The sequence below is a fragment of the Candoia aspera genome, chromosome 9 (assembly GCF_035149785.1).
Source record: "Candoia aspera isolate rCanAsp1 chromosome 9, rCanAsp1.hap2, whole genome shotgun sequence".
NCBI classification, from domain to species: domain Eukaryota; kingdom Metazoa; phylum Chordata; class Lepidosauria; order Squamata; family Boidae; genus Candoia; species Candoia aspera.
In genome coordinates, this window is record NC_086161.1 from 19800800 (window position 1) to 19821325 (window position 20526).

At 44.3% G+C, this 20526-nt stretch overlaps 1 protein-coding gene across 5 annotated transcripts in view; it reads left to right on the forward strand.

The window, feature by feature from the left end:
• The first annotated feature begins 2439 nt into the window (after positions 1-2439).
• Positions 2440-20526, forward strand: part of SORBS3 (sorbin and SH3 domain containing 3) — a 53541-nt gene continuing 35454 nt past the window's right edge. Inside the window, exons 1-3 of one of the 5 annotated variants that reach the window (XM_063311526.1) lie at positions 2440-2789; positions 19211-19340; positions 19940-20188. In XM_063311526.1, the coding sequence (XP_063167596.1) occupies positions 19296-19340; positions 19940-20188 (294 nt within the window). In that variant the 5' untranslated portion in view covers positions 2440-2789; positions 19211-19295. The remainder of the gene's footprint in view (positions 2790-19210; positions 19341-19939; positions 20189-20526) is intronic. The other 4 variants (XM_063311525.1, XM_063311528.1, XM_063311527.1 and 1 more) reach the window with 4 other exon arrangements.

The following is a 20526-nucleotide window of genomic DNA, read 5'->3' on the forward strand; positions in this document are numbered from 1 at the left end:
ATTTCTGCCTCCTGTTTGTCTGAAAGCCTGGATTACAATCCAGATGGAATGTCTTCAGAAGTCAGGGCGAGACACCCTGCCTGTTATTAGCACAAAGAAATACTTTTTGGTACAAGAGAGATACTGGATCGCACCCTGAACCAGATGCCCGCGGAGGGATGCATAATTGATGCCCGCGCCTTCAAGGTTAAATGAGTCTCATATATCAGGACAGGCCACCCAGGAGTTACCTGTGGCTCTACCCCCAGCCCTTTTCACAGCCCCTGCAGCCCTCTCCAAAACCCAGCAGCAGAACAGCTGAACATTAACAATGCAGTTTCCAACTTTTGGAGCTGGAAAAAAACATGAAGACTGGACACCTCCTCCCAAATTGACTTTTAAAAAAAGAGGAATCCCTGGAGTTTCTACCTCTGGGGAAATAAACATAAAATTCCAAACTGTGCATGATGCAACCATCCCCACTGCCCACCTCCATCCTACTCATTGCAGCCCTCACTTTGCCACATAGATGAAGGGGCCTCAGATAGCAAATGGCTGCACAACCCCCTTATGAGCCCTCTTGGGCAGGGTTGTCTGCCTAAGTCAAGATGGCAGCAATCATGGTGAGATTGACGCGCCACCCATTTTTTATGTGCATTGCATGTACATGCACATAAAAATGGGCCAAGTTTCAGTTGTGACTGCCAATCTCGACTTTCTTGTCCGCGTACTACAGACGCCCCTGCTGTTATGACTACGTTTTTGAGACAGGCTGTTGGGCAGCTTTTTGGCTTGTGCTTGCTTCTTTTGCTCTGTGGTTTTGCCCTGGCACATCTTTTGCACATGTGCACTGTTTTTGCACTCCCTTGAGTGGTTCTATTTGTTCACATAAGATGGTGATTCTTTGGAGATCTCTCTGCTTCTCTGTGTGACTGTTCCTCCATCACCTTCTATATACCCTATGTGTTTATGTATATCACTTTGTGCACATGGCTGTAGATGCATGTTTCCTTGTCTGGCTTTTGTGCAAATCCATGACAACTTTTCAAAAATAATTGCTCTATCTGCCTACTGAGAGCCAGTTTGTGTAATGGTTAAGGCACCGAGCTAGAAACCAGGAAACCGTGAGTTCTAGTCCTGCCTTAGGCACAAAGCTGGCTGGGTGACCTTGGGCCAGTCACTCTCTCTCAGCCCTAGGAAGGAGGGAATGGCAAACCACTTTTGAAAAACCTTGCCAAGAAAACTGCAAGGACTTGTCCAGGCAGTCTCCAAGAATTGGACACAACTGAACGGATTAAAAAAAAAGTGATTTGCTTACCAGGCCTCACAAATGACTGTTTTGTAATCTGGCAGAATGAACTATGTGAGAGTGTGAATTTGTGCAAGTCCCCAGTTAATGATTGCAATGTTTTGGCTGAGTGCCTCAGCTCCTGGAACCCAGCCTCACTCCCACACTCTGGCCATGTCCCTGGGAAATCCAAGAGACCCGCTGCAGCCCACAGCTTGGTTTTAACTTGTGCTGTGAAGCTGTGCAGACTTGGAACATGCTGGAGCATTATAAAGCCTACAAAGCAAGCAGCTTCATAACGGCCAAGGGCCTTGAGCAGATGCTGCCAAGCTGTTTTTATAACAGCCTTCTTTATCCTGACGCACAGTTATGAGATCACAAACTCAGAATAACCAGCCACCACCATGCATTCATTGCCTGGAGGTCGTAGCTGCACATCTGGAGGGCATCGGCTTGGCAGCATCCACTGGGTGCCTCTAACAGCCCCTGGCCCTTCTGTCTTCCTTTCAGAGTGTTCCAAGTCGCTTGCCCACGGTTGCGGAATAGGCCAGTGCTATTCCCCTACTGCAGGTTGGGGTATCCGTGTCTGGGATTAGGGAACCTGCTCAGGAGGTAGCATCTCGCCTTAGGCAGCTTCTGAATTCGGGGCTCAGCCTATACCCCTCCCTTAAGCCCAAGACTGAACGCCCGGAGGCTCTGGCAACTTCCCGGACGTGTTGGTCCCTCGAGGACCCAGTCCAGCGCCTGGTCCTCCCTTTAACTGGAAAGCAACCCTAAGCCCACGTAACGGGACAGATACTTGCCTCGAACTTGGCAAGAGAACTGCCCAGGAGAGGATCCCGGAGGGAAGCGCTCCCTGGGCCGGGTCCGAGCCGACCCCTTCCCGTGGCCGGACGCGCGGCCTCGCCCTCTCCGAAGCGAAGGCCCCCAGCCGGGCCGCGCTCCGCAGGAGGCGGCGGGCATCCCCGGCGCCAGCAGCGCCAGGGGAGGCCGGCTGGAGCGCAGCGGCGCCCGCAATCCCGCTCCGCTCCGCGGCTCGCCCCCCTTCGCGGCTCTTGGCTCGCTCGGGTTAAGGTTACTCCTTCCCCTCCCGCCGCGCCGCTTCTCTGATTCGCTTCCCCGGCGGCAGGCAGCGCGAAGCCTGAAGCCGCAGACTCACACAGGGCGTCTCCGTCCGGAGCAGCGGAGGCGTTCGCCACCGCTCGGCACCTGGGAAGTCCCCGGCTGTCCCGCGGTTGGGCGACACCGCGGCTCGCCGCTCCCGGGGTCTCTGGCGCTCGCCGGGAGGGCGACGAACCGCGCCCGAAGCTTCCCTTCCCTCCCTCCCTCCTTCCTGGAGCTGCCACCAGGCCTTCGCTGGGAGGTGGAAATCGCTCCGGGGCGTCTCTGGTGCCGGGCTGGGGGACCACCTGCCTGGAAGGGGGAAAGGTGCGCCGGTCAAGTCAGCGCCTCCCGACCTGGCCAGCGTCCTTCCTCAAAGCAGCCTTTCCGCGTCCGGGAGCCGAGACGGGAGCCGAGAAAGGTAGAGCGTTTGCTGCCCCGCAGGTCGGGGTCCCGCGACGGGTGGACGCGGGTTCGCTTTCCTCGGTGGGAAGGTACCTGAGCGCGCCTTGGGGTTCGCCAGACCGGGGAAGGGGTCGATCTTTTGCCTGCAGGGAGAAAGCAGAGGGTTTTATCGCAAGGCCCTGTGGAGGGAGTAAAAATCGTGGCGATTTGTCCTCCTTCCGACCATATCCAATTGCTTCCAGCCGCCGGTTGGAAAGCGGAGACTGGAAAAAGACGACGTTAATTCAAAGGTGGGGGGGGGGCGGTAAGAGAGCCAACTAGAAGTTTTTTGTGTGGGATTCTGTCCACGGGTGCATGTGTGTTCTGCCTGTTTGCCTTTCTTCTTTTGCAGCTCCGTTGGCTCTTGTTGTCAATTCTGTGTGCCTTATAAGCTGGGCATGAACTGTGTAAACAGCAAGTAGGCATTCAGTCCTCTCTTCCGTGGCCACAGGATCAAGCAAGCAGTCATGTTCTTTAAATGGGATCAAGGAAAGCAGGGTAGGGGGTGGCCGGGGCGGAAGGCCGTGGTCTGTACCTTTGACAGCTGAAAAGGACACTTGTACAATGGTCATTGAAGGGGGCTATACCTAGGAGATAGAAGAGATGACGATGAATCCTAGGACTCTTACATCCAAACCTAGAGAGATTGCCCTTTAGGGCTGGGATAAATGGGAAACCACGAGTGTGGAACGCCTTTTCCATAACTAGGCTGCTAAGAGTCTACTGACCAGGACTTGGGTCTGTAGAATTTTTGCTATTTACCAGGCGGTAGAAGGCATGGGGCGATTGCTGGTGAAGATCCACTAATTTACGCCTCCGACCGTTTTCCAACCCCTGGACCCTCACTTGGGTGAAAGAGAGCAGGATGCCACACAGCTAACTCCCCTGTCTTGTACTCTTTAAATTGTTTTGTTAATGACTTGGGTGAGCAAGTAGAGAATCCTGACAGAAATCTTCTTTGCAGATGATAGACAATTGAGCTAGCTTGTTAATATCCTAGAAGACAAAAATATATTCCAAAGAATCTTGCGACTGGGCTGATTATATATATATATATATATAGAGAGAGAGAGAGAGAACACAATCTTCTCTGTTTGAGTACTTGTAATTGTGTAAAACATCTTGGAATAGTTGCTCTGAATATGAGTCAGCTGCAAAAAAGGCAATGCAAGTTTATGCTGTTAAAACATAAGTATACTTAGAAAATCAGAGGAATAATCATACCACTTTGTTCTGTATTGCTTAGACCCCACTTAAGTAATAACCGATTCTGGGTGCTACATTTAAGAAGGAATCAGACTGACTGAAGTGGGTTCAGAGAGGAACAGGGATGATCTGGGGACTAGGAATTATGAAGAGGAAGTGAAGAAGTGGAAGTGTTTAGGCATGAGAAGCGGAGGATAGGATAGCACTTGCCAACACCTGGAAGAATTTCACAAAGAACAAAATGACAATACCGTATGATATCCGTTGTTTTAGAGTGAAGAACATGGTATTACAGATTCAATTTACAGGAAGGCAGATTTAAGTCAAATATTAGAAAAAAATATCCTATCACTAAGGGTAGCTCAATTGTAGAACCGAACCTCCAGGAAGGTGGTCAGTTCCCTTCCTACAGACAGCTATCCATCTTTAATTTGGATTCCTGCGCAAAAGAGAGTTAGACTTGAAGGGTAAATGTCCTTCCAACTCTGCATTTCTTTTCTTTTTTTTAACTTGCAGCATCATAGCAATTTTTTACCTGTATATTAAACACATATAAATAGTTCTGGAGTACTTCAAAACTAATAAATTGATTCTGATGACCTAATCTGCTAGTGTTTCATGTGTCCCACACATTCCCCATAAGAATTATAGACTTTCCACTCAATAATTTTTATGGGATACTAGGCCACCCATGACCTGCTGGGTCATTGTTTCAGAGGTATTTCCTTATGAGATTCCTCAGTGCCTTCAACAATAGCAGAGCTTCTAATGGAAAAGTTCTTAAAAATTCAGCGAGATATTCAGAGATGTATCTGCCCTAAAAATAGCCCATGTCATTCATATTGAACTGTAGAGCACAGTCCAGCATTAGGAGTTGACTACAGGAAATGTTTTTATAACATTTTGTATTATGTTGTAAAATGTTTTATGATAATTTTTATGTCATAAAATGTTTTATAAAATTTGCCAGTTTTCAATTCTGTGGGAGCCATGGGTTTGGATGCATTCTGTAAGTTAGCCCATATGAGGTTCCTTGGTTCAAAAAATCGTTGCCCTACGATGCACTGTTTCGTTCAGTTAAAGGTTACAAAGTATCAAACAGACACAAGAGTTTTAGTAGTATATAGACGCCTGCCATCAATATTCTATTTTCCTCTGTCTCTTAACATGTTAAACAAGCATGCAGTGGAGCCATCCATATATCTCATCTCAGGTCAGAGTGTTACCTAGGTGGAGGAGCTTTTATTTGTTTCATCTTCCCCAGGTATGTTGGACTTCATTTCCTATAATTTCCCAATCAGCATGGAAATGCAGTTCAGCTTAACCACAAGTGCTTAACGCATCTGGGCTTTCTTTTCCCCACTGAAATAGCAAACGGCCATGCTTGCTGGGGGATTGGGAGGGCACCACACTGGGAAAATCCTTGCTAACCAGTCCAGTACTAAGAAAGTGTGACTTCCCCTGGGCAAACATTGCCCTGACCTGTTTTCAGATGCTGATAAATTATCCTGCTCCCACTGAGTTTTCAGTTGATGCCAGCAGCTCAGTCCTCAAGTACTGAACTTCTACATGATCTGGGGGATCCACACAGGTAGAGCCACTCTTTCACTACAGCTTAAGCACTGTCATACCTTCCATATGTATCCTGACACCTAGGACAGGCCACCTAGGTACTTCGTGCCTTTTTTAAAAAAAGCTTGCTTCCTCTAGACCAGTGTTGCTCAACCTTAGCAACTTTCAGATGTGTGGACGTCAACTCCCAGAATTCCCCAGCCACTTATAGCATCTATAATTCATGGCTGGCCGGGGAATTCTGAGAGTTGACGTCTTAAGGTTGTTGGGACTGAGAAACGCTCCTCTACGCATTTGCAGTAGCTATTTATTTTCTCTCTTCTCATGATATCCATTAAGTATTTGGCAACCATCAGCATGTTCCAAGCTGGGTTCTTCCCCCTTCCTGAGCTACTTTTCAAATGATGTTCTCTTCTCCGTTTTCCTTCTTAAGGGAGGTATTTTGGTTCTCCCTCCCCAGATTTTTCTGCTGTTTGTCAGTGTGGCTTGTTTGCTCAGGAGGTCATGGGACTGTCGAAAACTAGAGCAATTTTCATGCCTTTTTTCGGAATTTGCCTTTGTTTTTGATCAGATGTCACAAGTCCCGCTTTTCGTTCCAAGCTTTTCTCTGTGGGTGGGAGTTTTCTGTCTGCTGTGTTTTGCTGCCTGACCTTCTGGGCTGCTCTGAAGACTGACTACAAGAAGGCTTGACCGGTCCCTAAGACTGAAAGGAGCTATTCGCTCTGTTTTCTTTGCAATGGGCAGCAAGTTTGGTTTCTCAGTTCAGGTGTGAAAAAGTCAGCTGCCCCACGGGCTGAGCAAGGGAGCTCTGCTGGGAACCCTGACATAACATCTGATGAGCAAAACCCTACATTGCTAATCCAATTGGCTGGTTTTTGGTCTAGTTATAATTTTAGGCTTGCATTTTATTCTATCTGAAAGAGAAACTATTCAGTGCTAAACCCCCTATGCTACCGAGTTGTGTTCTTCAGTTGATTTTGGATGACAGCTCCCCAAATTCCCAGTTTCCATGCCAACAGGGAATTCTGAGAACTGTAATCCCCTAAGATCAGGTGAGCATCAGATTTGGGGGAGGCTGTTACCTTACCTTACATTTATTGTGCTGCAGGGAATGATCCCTTGAGCTGATTCTTCATTCTGTGCCAGTTAGCTGATGACTCTAATTGTGCCCTAAAAATCAGCAACATAGTGCTACAGTGTCATTATGTGGGGTTTTTTGGGGGGTGGGGTAGTATGTTTGTGTGAATTCAGGTTTGTAAACCATGCTTTATAGCCTAGAGTGTTATGCAAACCTGGCCAATTGTGACTTTTTCAAAAATGATAGCTTAATGTCATATCTGGACCCAAGCAGCATCAGCAATGTGAAAGTGTTGTTTCTGGATGATGCTTTGGGGGTCAAACTACTGTTTCCAGCCCCCAATGTTAGCAGGGGCTTAGATAATCTGACATCCCCTCTTCATGGTATTGTAATTTGAAGAGGATGGTTCTCAAGACTGCCTTGAAATCCAGACAAAGTGGCCAACATACAGCTTGTCAAAGACCACATTTAGCCATATTGTGCCTAGTTTGATTTTTAGGATGCTCTATGAACTTAGTCGTTAGGCTTCATAGACAGTGATTATGACAGTGTATTATGTTTGTCCAGCCAGCTGTGGGTCTGTCGACAAATCATGATTAAAGAAACTATAGTTTTGCATGTTGAGTGAACCCACCCATCACTTCTTGCATTTATGTGTGTGGGTGTTTCTGAATTAATGTTCTACAAATTCAACCATTGTGATCTGGAAACCATACTTTATGGTTTAGCATTTTATGCAAACTCTGGATAGGGTAGTTTATTCAACAAACTGTAGCTAAGGAAATCATGATTTGGCACAATGAGGGAAGCAGGCTTGTAAGAAAAAAGAATAATATGCTGAACTTTGAGTCTTAAGCTTCAGACTGAGAGCTGGATTAGGGTGGTACAAATGGCTTTGTGGGGCTTGTTCCTTCCCTGTGGAACAGTGAACCTGGCTCCCCCTAAGAAAGTCTGCATTGGGCTTCCACATCCTCCTGTGCTGAGCTTGTATTTGTAAATGAACCCAAATATTATAACATTCTGATAAGCCTTTCATGATCTGGAGGAAAATTAGCACCGTACCTCTTTCTTGTCACTTAGAGAAAGTATGAATTTAGCTCAACCTTTCTCAACATGTCCACCCTCACAACGTGGAGTGATTGCTGGGCTTCTGGATATTCTAAGAGAGCACCAGGTTGGGGAAAGACGTCTGTCCTTTGTCCTCAGGGAGGCTAAACACATTGACATTGCTAATGTCTGGATTGGTTTCTCAGCCTTTCCCTCCCTTTCCCTCCCCCCCAAATTCTCTCCTAAGCTGTTTTGAATTGGAAACATCCAAGAAGGAGCCTTTTTGGGTTTTCAGATGAAACCTAACTGGGCAGTTTTTACCAGTGCCCAAGGATTCATATGAGCACTACAAACTGGCAATGGGGAGGGGAACCTTTGGGTGGGGAATGGAAATGTTTACAAGGAAAGTTGAAGGGAACGACCAATGGGTTGACTGTGCCAGGTAATGAAATCCAGAACCCACCCACCCTTAAAAATGTACCGTACCAGAAAGAAACTTCATTAGATTGAGAGCAGTAAAACAATGGGTTATATTTACTGGCATCTGCTGTTGAGTAATTCCCTCCCCCCCTGTAGCCCCCAACACCCAGCAATTCTGGGAGACAGGGAATGAGCTTTGATTCTCAGCTGGAGAGAGGAACGTGGCACTCTTGCATGGAATTTGGCACTGGGATTTGGCACTGAGTGATACAATGCATGTCTGGCCAAAGTCCTTCCAAGTAAAAATCTTCACATTACTAAAAAAGGATAACTGTGCCAACACTGATCTTCCCCTCCTCCCTTTCCCCTCCTTCTGAGCAAGATTTGGTTCAGTGGATAAAAGACTTGGGATCTGGGACCATGCTCTGACCCTGACAGTGACTTACTGGGAGAAATCTTCATAGCTGGGCTCACACATCATGCTAAGCCATGGTTTTGTGAGTATACCACAAGTAGCTGGATTTACACAGTACATGGGAAAATGTACTGTGAATTCAATTCCTTTTTTTAAAAAAACTACTTATACATAGCAGATCCTTGTATGCTTTCTCTTTTGTCATTTCATTGTCATTGTAAAATGTTATTACCTTGATTGGCTAAGCTGGATTGGCTCCATTTGGCAGAAAGGAGGAACTGAAGGAACTCTTCTGCTGATACTCCTGCTATCAAACCATTGTCCTTTATCTTCAATACCTTTATGGTTTCCTCAGGCCACTCCTGAGAGCTAGAGTACTTTATACGACTGTGGTCAGCCAAAATAATCCCTGTTTTTCTAGACAGCTAAGGACTGCAGCTCCATCCTAGAAGGCCTGATGGTAATAATATACCGATGGTAGTTTTCCAGGTCATCTCTGTTCAAAACAAGAGCAACTAATGGGGCCAGAAAGTTGCCTGACTCTGAAAGAGCCTCTCCATGTTGGATGATACTGAGCCAGAGGACAATCTGACCTGCCCATGAGCATGTGCATGGCACACACAAACTTCAGATCATAAGAGTAACACAAAAAACAGAACTCTACATATGTCTGAGCAAGAGATCTGAACAGTTTTTGTCATCAATTTAGCTGAGCCAAGGAAATAAGTTATGGAAACATTCCTTCTAGGCCTTTTGTCTGTCTTTGTAACATTTATAATGTTGATTAGATTGCTATTGTAGATAGATAGATAGATAGATAGATAGATAGAGATAATCTCTCAAGTTTAGATATTTAGTAACCTTACTTTAAGCGTTCTTATGAGAGCCAGTTTGGTATAGTGGTTAAGGTACCAGGCTAGAAAACAGGAGACCATGAGATCTAGTCTCACCATAGGCCCAAAGCCAGCTGGGTGACCTTGGGCCAGTCACTCTCTCTCAGCCCTGGGAAGCAGGCAATGGCAAACCATTTCCGAAATCTTGCTGAGGAAACTACAGAGAGTTGTCCAGGCAGTCGCCAGGAGTCAAGGCTGACTTGAAGGCCCAGACACACAGACCCAGACACACACATCATCCTTATGTCTTTATTTGCTCCAAAAAAATAGAAGCCAGCTCTTGTGACAGTGACAGCGGAGGACAGAATAGGTAGTGCTGATACCAGGAAGCAAATTCCATCTTGGTAGCATCTATAAGTCATGGCAGTAACTCAAGAGTCACTGCTGACAGAATTTTGAAGGGTTTGGGATCTTAGTTCACCACTCATTCTATCTGCTGCTGCCCCAGGTCATTTCCTTTTCAGTGGCAGCAGCTGAAAAGCCAGAGGAAGAAAGATTAATTTGTAGGACCACAGTCTAATCTCCTCTTAGCAAGATCTTTTCATCCTGTTCCTGCATAGTTTTTGGTCTGCAATATGACATAATTAGTATCAGAAAAATACACAGGACAATGAAGGAAGAGACAGTGTATTCATTCTGTCTATCTTTAGTCTAGGACCTTGGCAGGAGAACCATCGCCTTTAGAACGAGCTTTGTTTGCCCCATTCTGTGGTCCCGCTTGCCCCATCTTAGAAGTCCAGATGCTTAAAGGGGGCTGGGATCCTGAGAGTTGAAATCCCAACAACGCTCCCAATTGGGCAGAGTGGTTTAATCTATTCAGAGTCACAGAATGTCTCTTTAGTCTCCAGATCACTGAACTGTGTGAATGTAATACTCCCTCACTCAGCTTGAATTCAAGTGTGTTGTGTGGATACAGTGAGCTGTGATTTATTCATTAAACTATGGCAAAACAAACTGTGATGCAGCACGGTGAATGAATCAGACCATTTTCCTTATTTTTCCAGCCTGTTCTTTTGCTTAAAAGTAGCTGAGAAACGTTGAACAAAGGGACTGTCAAGTCTTCATTCCCTTCTGCAGAATCGGACTTTCTCAACTTCAGAGATTTGTGTATGACATGAGCCAATTTAAAGTGACTTGTGAAATTTGAATCTCTAACAAAGAGTTATCTGAATAGGTAAAATAAATAAGTTGCATCAATCAGTTGGTTTGGTGTCCTATACCACAGTTGCAGGTGAAGGTCTTATTACAACATGTTGCTTTTTATTCAGTTTATAAATAATGTGTAGTCTTTTGGGTGCTGTGCCCTGCCATCTTCTAATAGAAACTCCAGATCAGATTCCAAGCAGGTGGGTTCCCCTTCCCTTCCCTTCCCTTCCCTTCCCTTCCCTTCCCTTCCCTGGCATGTGGCTTAGCTTGCCACCCCCCGCCTTTTTTTTCCTTTGCTGATCTGCCTTCCTGTTAAGTGTGTTCCCTTCAGGGTGTGGAAATGTTTCCAAGTTGGCACGTGTGGGCACTTAAGATTCTCAGATGCCATTCATTAAACAAAGAGCTAGAGCATAGACTGAGTTCCCAGCTACTATGGCTGGCTGCGAATGATGAACGCACCTTAGTTCACTTTTTTTACATTGGGGTATTACCAAGGCCAGCTCTCATGCTACCTGTGCTAGGAAATTAATACCATCCCTTTTACCATCACCTGCCTTTTTAGAAAGAAGTATGAAGACCTAAGGCCAAGAAAAATGCCATTGAATATGACCATGTAACTTTCTCTTGGAACAGCAGCAGAGGACTACCCTACTTAAAATTAAGGGTTGCATTTTCCTTCCTGTACGACTAACATTTGAAATTACCAGCTGATCACATCACTACTCCGCAATGCTAATCCAGAATCTTCAGGGGACCTGTCACTTTCTAAATGCTGTTGAACTACAGTTCACAGTATTTCTCACCAGGGGCCATGCTGGTGGGGCTGCTGGGTGCTGTAGTCTGGCAATGCCTGGAGGAGGGACTGCGAGCTCCTCATGCCCGTTCTTAGATGCAGTAATGCAACTTCCATGTCAAGAAAAGGTCTAATTAGGGACTTAGATAATTATGTTCCTTTGCATTTAACTTCACTTAATCATTTTTCTCCTGCCTGTCATGAGACCCAATGAAATCCTGCTCAAACTTTTATGAGCTGAAAATCTTCCAAGTTGTTCATTATAGACATAGTGCATGTCACTCACCACAGTTCTTCTGGCAGTACACGGATGGGAAGGTGAATGGGTGGCTTGATGTTATTGAAGGTGGCAAAAAAAATGTCCATGAGATTCTATAGCCACGTCTAAGCCCTCTTCAGATGTTTGCAGGTGCTCTCAGTTTCTGTGTCAGGAAAAAACTGGGTAGGCATTGGTGCCAATTCAGCTGGCAAAGCTAAGACATCTGTCTCTTTTTTGTCTTGGGGTTCATAAAGAATTTACAGTCTGGATTCAAAATAAAAAAGGCACTTGAATTTTTTTCTTCTACCCCAAAACATGTTCTGAAACTGCAACTTCAAATGATGACCCTAGAATCATCATCTCCCTTGGAGCCCTTCTTTTTCAGCTATTCAAACTGTTATCTATAGTAGACTGTTTTCAAAATTTTGCCAATCAGAGATTCCTTCCCAGTAATCATTTGTCTGCCACAGAATCACTGCACAGGGTGGACCTTTCCAGAAAGCAGGACCAATCCTCCAATCGGTATCATGCTGGGTCCTGTGGAAGGTTCTGAGATAGCAAAGTCCTGAGTACTTTTCTTTCTGGGAAACAATGGTGGAAACTTATTGGTCATAATGAGCTTGCTAACTTCAGGTACGGTGAACTGCAGTCCACAAAAAATTGAAGCCCCATGAACGTTTAACCCGTTCAAACCATGCATAGTTGTTTTTGCTGCAGCAGACCAGCAGAGGTACTGTACCTATTTGGGAATGATCGCCAGTTTGGAAGCAAGATCCAGTGGTCAGCTCACTCTCCATAGAATAAGGAAGGGTCCTCTTGTTCTCTGATTCAGACAGCAGAATTAAGCACGCTCTATCCATGAGTCAGTAACTGGTCTTCCGAGCTACATAGGAAATCCATTCTAAAGCAAGGATATACACTCTGAGGCTTCCAAAGCCCTTTCAGAGACTCCCACTGAATTGTGATTTTTATGGAACAGAAGGGAAAACATTAAGTACAGGAGGAATACTCAACTGTCATATTAAACCAAATTTAGTTTACATCTAAACATAGCAATGCCTTAAATCAATGTGTGAATCCCTTCAACATCTCCTGTTTCACACCTCTTCTAATAATCTTTGGTTGAAAGAGTTGATATGTATCATGAAGGCAGGGTAGTGGTGGTGCTCCTTTCAGGGGTGGGTCAACCTGGTAAAAAATTAGCTTTTTCTTTTTGGAAATGAATTTTCTTTTCATCATCGTGTCTGGATGATGATCCTTGCTTGCAAGTGAGTTTTAGAAGCTTTCACCTCATGTAGTACACACTATTGAGAAAATACACAGACCACGCCTGGAAAAGCCGAGAAAGGAAGATGCAGTAACTGAGGTAAGAAGCTATCAGGGCATAACAAAGGTTTTGCCAGGCGAGAACAGCAGGAAGAAAGATACTACAGTTAGTCCTTGCTTAACGACCACAATTGAGACCAGTATTTCAGTTGCTGAGCGAAGCAGTCATTAAGTGAATCTGACCCAATTTTATCACTTTTTTTTGTGGCGGTTGTTAACCGAATCACCGCAGGCATTAATTGAACCATATGGTTGTTAAGCAAATCATGCAGTTCCCTATTGATTTTGCTTGCTAGAAGCCAGCCGGGAAAGTGCAAAATGCCAATCACATGACCACAGGATGCTGCGACGGTCATAAATGTGAGAACCAGTTGTAAGTCAGTTTTTTCAGCTCCGTCGTAAGTCTGAACCATCACTAAACAAATGGTTGTTAAATGAGAACTACCTGTATGATAATGCTGGAAGGAACAAATGACCTGATGGCTGGGAGATTATAGGATTCAAGCCTTAAAACATTGCTGGAAGTCACCTGATTGGGAAAAGCTAGATTAAGAGAGCAGAAGTCACAAGTGCTCAGTTCAAATTTCATTTTTGCTATAAACTCATTGGATAATCTTAGGAAGGCCCATTACTCTGCAGAAAGGGGATAAGAGCACTGGTCTGCCTTTCAGAAACATTAGCAGGAAGATTACAGCATGCAAAATACTTTAAGCGTACAAGAGAATGCTATAAAAATATTAAGCATGACAGTATAGCGGTGGTTCTTTTTAAATAGCAACTGGCAACATAAAATTTGCCTGCTTTTAATTTAATCCTAACTTTTCCATGAAAGGGGACCATTTCATCTTCTCCAGGAATTGCAGTAACCAACAATCTAGATGTGTGGGTGATATTAAACATATGAAGACAGACCAAGATGCCCTAACAAAAGAAATGGGAGTTCCTGAATCCTAGTACATTTTGGCCCCAAAGTTTACTGTTTTACTTGTATTGAATATTCTCTATTGGACTATGGCCGTAGGAATTAAACAGGACAAGTGTGGGGACTTCATTTTAATAATGTTTGCAAAGTGCTTTTAAGATTGGACAACGATTTGTCTGAGGAGATATGAGGATTCCTGCCTTGGGCAGGGGGTTGAACTAGAAGACCTTCAAGGACCCTTCCAACTCTTTGGTCCTATGATAAAGTAAAGGCACAGACCAAGGTTGCATGGAAGTGCAAACAAAGCCTACCTTTGTTTGCAGTAATGGTCTTCTAGTCAGTAAACGTTATTTTGATTGCAAGGTTGACGTTTTTATAACAGCTGTTTGCACCACCCCAAGGCATACACGCGGAGCCATACACCTCAAAGTATTTTCCATCTGACAGTGGTTTAGCCTTTGTGTGTTATTAGCACATCTCTCTCTCCCTCAATCTTTAGTGACAATGAAGCCATATTTCATGCTGGTAAATAGGGTGGGAAAGTCTCCCACAACGCGGTGGCCTCCAAGCATGTTAGACCTCAGTTCTCATAGAAGAGGGAAGGTTTTTTTGCTCAAGTATGCAAAAAAGAAAAAAAAAACGCGTTCAAGCAGTTTTAACTACAGTTTAGACATTTCTGACTGCAGCTGTAAACATCTCCACCCGTTTGGGTGTCGTATGTTGAGAATTTCGTTCAAGGATTTTTGCGGACAGAGGTTAGCTCAGTGAGTGCAGAGGGAGGACCAGATTGCATTTTAAAAAGAGCAGAGCAGGAAAAGTTGGGAGAGATGTAGGTGCAAGAAGGCATTGTCAGGTACATCATGCGACTCAGGATGGGTGTGCTTGCCCTTTTTGCCCTCCTGGCATAGAATGTCAATTTTATATATGGGAAATCCCTGACTCAGTACCTGGTATCTTAAGTTCAAAAAAAGGAGATAGGTTCCAGCCCCTGACTGTGAGTTCATTGTTGTCCCTAGGAATGATATGACCAAATTAAAGAGGCATGATTTTCTGCTGATTTTCAGCAGAAAAAAAGCTTGTACTATATAATCAAAGAAGCTTAACATCCCTTTACAGCTTCAAATAAAATAAAATAAAATAAAAGTTTTAACTTTAAAATATGGGGGGAAAAAACCTTATGTAAAAGTTTCACCAGCAATTAATATTTATCCCTTAGTACAGTGTTTCTCAACCTTGGCAACTTCAAGGTGTGTGGACTTCAACTCCACCCTTGAAGTCCACACATCTTAAAGGTGCCAAGATTGAGAAACACTACCTTAGTGGAATCTCGATAAAATAGTTAAGAGCAGAGACATCACACTGACAACAAAGGCCCGCATAGTTAAAGCAATGGTGTTCCCCGTAGTAACGTATGGCTGCGAGAGCTGGACCATAAGGAAGGCTGAGCGAAGGAAGATCGATGCTTTTGAACTGTGGTGTTGGAGGAAAATTCTGAGAGTGCCTTGGACTGCACGAAGATCAAACCAGTCCATCCTCCAGGAAATCAAGCCAGACTGCTCACTTGAGGGAATGATATTAAAGGCCAAACTGAAATACTTTGGCCACATAATGAGAAGACAGGACACCCTGGAGAAGATGCTGATGCTGGGGAGAGTGGAGGGCAAAAGGAAGAGGGGCCGACCAAGGGCAAGGTGGATGGATGACATTCTAGAGGTGACGGACTCGTCCCTGAGGGAGCTGGGGGTGTTGACAACCGACAGGAAGCTCTGGCGTGGGCTGGTCCATGAAGTCACGAAGAGTCGGAAGCGACTAAACGAATAAACAACAAAAACCTTAGTGGATCCCCCACCTCCTTTTTTCAAAAAAGTTTTGAGGTAGCTTTATAGACACAAAATTTGACTTTAGGAAGAGGGATTAAGCTGTGCCCTTTATGTACAGTTTCCCTGCATGAAATTTCCCTCTTCTGAATGTATTATTGGCTCTTGAGGAGAAAATGGGTATACCAAACTCAATGTTTTTTACCCTCCATATAGCAAGTAGCAACTTCTGTGAGTTTACGATGGGGAAATGGCATGGGAAAGAGGAAGGATTAAAATAGTATTTAATGATGCTCCATAACTTCTATTTCTAGGTGAAAAAATAAAGTCTCAGAGATCTAGTTAGCTTTTTCTCCCCTCTTTTTTCTCCAAATGCAATACGCATTTAGATTCTAATTTTCTTACAGTAGGGGCATCACATTTCTTCTACATTTTTATGAACGTTTATATCAATTTATCTATCAAGAAGAAGAACATTTTAAATTTTGCCAAAGGAACAGGCTTGTGGCATTTTAGAAGCCAACATACTTACTACATTACAGTATTAGCTTTTGAGGACTATAAAAGTTGGTGCTGTGATATATTTGTTGGTCTTTGAAGGCTCTTCTAAAATCTTGCTTTTTGCTACAGAAGATTGACATGTCTCTTTCCCTCCAATTGGATTTAATTTAAATTGTAGACTCATTTCATTCAGTTGACCAGTCTTTCTAATAACAGCCTTCTCCAGAGGTGCTCTGCTGGCATAGGAAAAAAAAAGTCTTCCTTTGGTCTTTGAGTAATTCTAGGACCCTTCGGACAGCATGTCTGCATCCTCCAGTCTAATTGGGAAGAACAAAGTAATACATTCTATTCTGGGTCACATTACGAGAGAAATGTTAGGTTTGGAAGATAATTTTGTTAAATGCATATCATGCTTGCCGATACTCTTTGCAAAGCTCTTCATCTGGGTTCACACATTGATCTAGGCCATAATGTGATTGGTCTGGTTTTGCCTTAGAATGCTGTGAGCCAGAGTGAATTGTCAGTCAATCACTTACAGCTTAGCATGAGATCTATTGTGGCTTATGCAAGAATTAAGCCATGTGTATACACAAATTCTTGCAAGATCTCTGTTAACTTCACACTGTTATAAAGTTGGTTGGTTTGATATTGACTTCAATGTTGTGTGCACCCACAATTGTGATTTATTCACAAATCATGGTTAGGTAAACCATGGCTTAGTGCAGTGTGTAAACCAGGTGCCCATGTGAAAGACTGCTGATATCTCACAAGTGTAAGCATTTACACTTCTGGCAGACTCTCCTGATTGAACTAAAGAGTAGGACCACAAACTAGTCATTTCAATTAAGATGTTTGATGAAAAGGCTTGGTCACAATCTGTATTGACATCCACATTTCCTGATACTTCTCCTGTTTGGTTACAAGGGTGACTCTGTTGGCAACTTTGGGTGGTAGCAGCAAGTCCTTGCTTGGGTGTTCTACCAGCTGATTCCACCAGGGCAAAATTGACTTCTGCCAATAACCCCAATTCAGCTTAATTTCTAGCCTTCCACTGGAACTGCAGACATTAGGCAACTCATCACAATAGAAGTGAGCCAATTGTCATAAGAACAGTGTGCAAAAACCAGTCTGTGTGTTAGTCTGCAGTTTCACAAAGATAAGCTTCTTCTGGATATAGGAATGTGAGTTACCTTGATTTAATTTATTATTATTTTTTAAACACAAGAGTTCTGCTGCATATAGCCTGGGCAGTGTGTGTGCTACATTTCTACCAAATGTGGTATTTAGTTATGTTCTTCAGTTTTTGGGGAACCTTGCCTTGATTTAAAAGAGGAATAAAGTTACTAATTCTTATGGACAATCTCTAATGGATTTTCAGAAGCCAGAATATTTTCTGATTTATAATGGTTATAGCTCTACATACTTAATTCTTTACAGTTTTCAAAATTGCAATCCAGCAATTTTAAGGGGTCTTTGATCCACAACTGGAGGGAGGAGAGGGGAAGAGTACGTGTGGGCCTGTGAGCTTTTGCATGCAGTTTTAAAAATAAATAAATGTGTTGAAAATGAGAGATCCAAGGAACAAAGGTCTTGTTTGCCACAAAGGCTTAACTGTTATGGAGCTCCAAATTGATCCATCTTCTTTTTGCAGTATTTTGTTTCTGGGTTCTACCTAGAACAGGTTAAAAAAAAAGCTGCATTATACTGAGTCAGACCACAAATCTATCTAGTCCACTACTGTCTTCCTCGGTTTGATTCTCTCATGGATATTTTCAGTCTACAGCTAGTGCTGTGGCTGGGATTTTTCAGTCCCACTTGGGAATGCTGCAGCCTGAATCTGTTAAGTTCCAACACAACAACCATGTGTTCTACCCCTGAGCTACGATCCGTCCTTTCCTCCCTCTGCTCCTGCCCACGTCAAGCTTTAAGCTCTCAGAGATTCCTGCCTCCCACTCGTAAACTTTGGCTTCCTCCTGTTCCACCATGCCTATTTTTTTACCCCCTCACAAGAATGTGGGCATGCACTCAAGCAAACTATAGCGTGTTGTTTGGGGCTGAATTCTTAATACGAAATGATTTGCATAGTCCCTGTTGCAACAAAAAGTCAGACCCAACACTTGCATCCTGTATGTGCTGGCAGATTGAACCAGGCAGTGACCTTGCTCTGGGCATGGCACCAACAGGAGAAAGGCAGCTTTGTTTCTCCAGTGCCCAGCAGTGTCAGAAACAGATAATAGCCGAGATTCCCTGCTCCAGTAAATCCCTGGATCAGATGGAGCCAAAGCTTTGCAAAGGAAATAGGTGTGTGTCCTATCGCTCCTACAGCACAAACTAGCCCTTATTTGAGATAATCTTTTAAGGTCTTCCTTTGTTTACGACTGTCATTTGAGGTGAGATGGTTGGTGATAAGGAAAGGACCTTTTTGGGAGTGCTGTGATTTTTGTGACTATGTTTGCATGCTACATTTACCTCTGTTTAAGCTAACCATGGTGTATGGATTTAACCCAGTTTTCTGTCTTTGGATGACAAGGTGGGCCGTAAACTAACCCCTGGCTCTGCTCACAGAATACATTGAGCTAAATGAGGTTGGCTAATTTGTGTTTCGTTGGGCCCACCACAGGCCAGTCACCCTTTAAAATCACAGTTCAGCAAAGACATATGATTTTGCTACCATGACTAATGCGAGGTCCCTTTAACTGCTAATAGCAATGATTAATTATTGTGATGTGCCAGAAAGTTGGCACTGCTAGTGCCTGAGGAGTAATTGCATGAAACAAAGTAAGGGAAAGACAGTTCAACTCTGTCAGGCTTTGAAGACTGTCCTTGAATGTCAAAAAAACAAAACAGGACAGGCATAGGATTCCTGATACTTGCTAAGCGAACATCCCCACATAGAATGGTTTTCTGATGGGAGGTCCTTCATAGTTAGGGTGGAGAATGTTCCTGACTCAGGAGTGCAGAAGGTGTGACTTGATGCAGTTTCAAGGCACTTTCATATAACAGGTTCCTTCTGTCTCGGTTTGCTCAGGAGACAAAACCCTAAGCTGATCCTCCTCCAACGTGGAACTTTTGCACAGCACAAGCGTTGATGGTGGTTGACAACTCTGGATCTGGGATGCTTCGTTCCCTGAACGTGAGTGTCAGTGCTTACACTTGCCATGGCTTCATTGCTGCTGATGTTGTGTAACTCATACCAGTCTTTAAAAATAACAGGAAATGGTTTCTGAGCAGATGTCAGTGATGTGGAATAAAGATCCCAGAGGAGGCATTGCGGCTTCTGGTAAATAATGACACCACTTTAATCCAACACTGCACCTTCTAGTCAGGCATTTGCCAGAGTCAGAAGCAGGCATTCCCCTCTCATCTTCCCATGGAAGGAATGATGAGATGTTTGGGAGGGTTAGATCTCCAAAACAAAGGCGTGGGTAAGTTGGAAGCTGTACTACTGCTTGTTCATGATTTCCAGGAACAGCGTATGAAACACGGACTAGCGTTCAACAGAGGGCAATTTCTCTGCATGCAGGAAATCCCAGATAGAGTCTGAGGCATTTCCAACCAAAAGGGTCAGGAGCAGAGGGTGGGAAAGACCTTCTGGCTGTAACCTGGAGACCTCGTGTGACAGCAGAGAGAATACTGGGCTGAAAAAACAGTACCAAACCCTGACATCAACAGTTTCCAGCGTTCCAAGTCAAAATGCTTGAACCACCTTCCTTTTTCCCCCACCCCCTGCAGAGTTTGCCGTATGCTGAGCAGCATTTTCATGGTGGAGGAGACCATCCTTCCCCTGCCCCAGGAGGGTCCGGTTTCACATCTCCTCCACATCACTCTGGAGCTGAAGTCTCTGTGGAAGCTCTGGGCCTCAAGCTGGATGACTTCATCCCATCCCACCTCCAGAAGAGCCCATCTATCCATAGTGAGAGTCTCACCTCTCCTCAGGCAACGTCCACTCCACAGAGCAAACAGAAGCCCACATGTCGTAGAGTGAGTGTGCCTTCCTTGAGTCAAGCTGATGGGAAGATTGGGGGCTTATGAGTTACTTGCAGAGACTTCCTTGCTCTTCTGGAAGGTCAGAACCCTGAACAGGGTTCAGCAGGACAACATTCACGCACTGGTGTCCCAAACAAGCTATGATGATGTCAAAACAATGCATGCATTATAATGTCATCTTATAGTTGCATGCCTATGTAATGCTGTTGTGAAGTCTGATGCAAGTATGTAATTCATGTCATTTACATGACTGTCATCCCATGCATTTTGTCATCTCCCCCTTCCCCCAAAAACACCTTTGCATCCATGTTTGCCAGAGCATCGGTGACCCT